Raw genomic sequence first — 1349 nt, 5'->3', positions numbered from 1 at the left:
CTCTCTCCGATGGCAGATTCAGCACACGGAGGACATGGAGAACGAGATCGACGAGCTGCTGCAGGAGTTCGAGGAGAAGAGCGGCCGGGCCTTCCTGCACACTGTCTGCTTCTACTGAGCCGCCGCCCGCCCGCCCCGCTCCCCGCTCCCGAGATGCCCGCGCGCGGCGGCTGCGCCCACGCCCGCTGCCCGGAGCAGACGGGATGAGGCGGAAGGCCAGGGGACGGCAGTCAAGTCTTTTTATCCCACTTTTACTCACGAGTGGGGTATTGAGTATGAAGTTTTTTTCTTTAACCAAAAAAGGAAAATGGTTTATAGTACGTTTCCCCCAACATACCTGTTTTCCGTTGTGCTTCCCGCCCCTGCCCCGTGCCTGGCTGGAGTGTACAGATACCTGAATAAAGCCCCGGCTGTATCTTCTCAGGAGAGAAACTGCAACTGTCCAATAAACGTGCTGCTGGTCACCTCCTTTGCCGAGTGCCCACCTGGCCTTCGCACGCAGGTCCCTCCGGAGGAGGGAGAGCTGGGTGCTGTGTCGCTTCCCTCGGGAGAAGGGGGCTGACCTCACCCACACACCCCGCAGACAGCCTCTGAAAGGCAGGCCTGGGGCTGGGCTCCGTGACCACCGTCCAGTGCCTGTGGGTCCGGCCGAGCTACCCAGCAAACCCCGAGGCCCTTTGCCCACAGGGGCTGCTGGAAGGATGGGGCCCGACTCCCTACGCTGTCTGCTCCCCGCTGTCAGCTGTCTCCCAAGTAGCCTTCCCAGCGCCCCCTCCTGGATCCCGTAAGGGTGGAAAACCTCAGGTCACCATGGGGAAGCGGGGGCCACTTCGGCGTTGCCCTTGCTGTCCAGGTTGACGCGGACTCTCCCGCAGGCTCCCAGTGTCTGGGGCAGCCAGAGCAGGCGCGACACTGGCCTCTGGGCTTCCAGGCTGCCCCTGATGAAAGCCCAGGCTGGAGCTGGCTCTGCCCCCACTGTGGGGCATCCTTGGGCTCTTGCTGGGCTCTGTCCTCAGGCCATGTGGCCATGGCTTTGCAGTGACATCCCTGGCAGCGACCCTGCAGGCCCCTCTGCTAAAGGCAGTTGCTGGAAGAGACCGGTGTTGACCATCCTGCCCAAAGCCCCTCATCCGCCTTCAGCTGAGAAGTGGGGAGGAGGGGGAGTGACCCCAGGGCCCTCTCCAGGATCGCCAGTCCAGTCGGGAAGTGGCCAGGTTTCAGGGCGACCGGGCAGGGGTCCGAGGCCAGGACTGACCAGCCGTCCCGAGGAGGGGTCCGGCCGCCGTCCGGGGGCGGGGCGGACGCGTGGTCCCTCCCGGAGGCGGGCGCGCAGGGAGGGAGGGGGCCAG

General features: G+C 64.8%; 2 protein-coding genes across 2 annotated transcripts in view; both read left to right on the top strand.

The window, feature by feature from the left end:
• Positions 1-469, top strand: part of SSU72 (SSU72 homolog, RNA polymerase II CTD phosphatase) — a 15348-nt gene extending 14879 nt beyond the window's left edge. Inside the window, exon 4 of the mRNA XM_015590595.2 lies at positions 17-469. Coding sequence (XP_015446081.1) covers positions 17-118 — 102 coding nt within the window. The 3' untranslated portion in view covers positions 119-469. The remainder of the gene's footprint in view (positions 1-16) is intronic.
• The window catches only part of TMEM240 (transmembrane protein 240), an 8390-nt gene continuing 7244 nt past the window's right edge, over positions 204-1349 (top strand). The window contains exon 1 of the mRNA XM_015589207.1: positions 204-215. Within this exon, the coding sequence (XP_015444693.1) occupies positions 204-215 (12 nt within the window). The remainder of the gene's footprint in view (positions 216-1349) is intronic.

This window comes from Pteropus alecto, unplaced genomic scaffold, assembly GCF_000325575.1.
Source record: "Pteropus alecto unplaced genomic scaffold, ASM32557v1 scaffold700, whole genome shotgun sequence".
In the NCBI taxonomy this organism is placed as follows: domain Eukaryota; kingdom Metazoa; phylum Chordata; class Mammalia; order Chiroptera; family Pteropodidae; genus Pteropus; species Pteropus alecto.
Note: the sequence above shows the minus strand (reverse complement) of the source record. Positions and strands in the feature narration are given on the sequence as shown.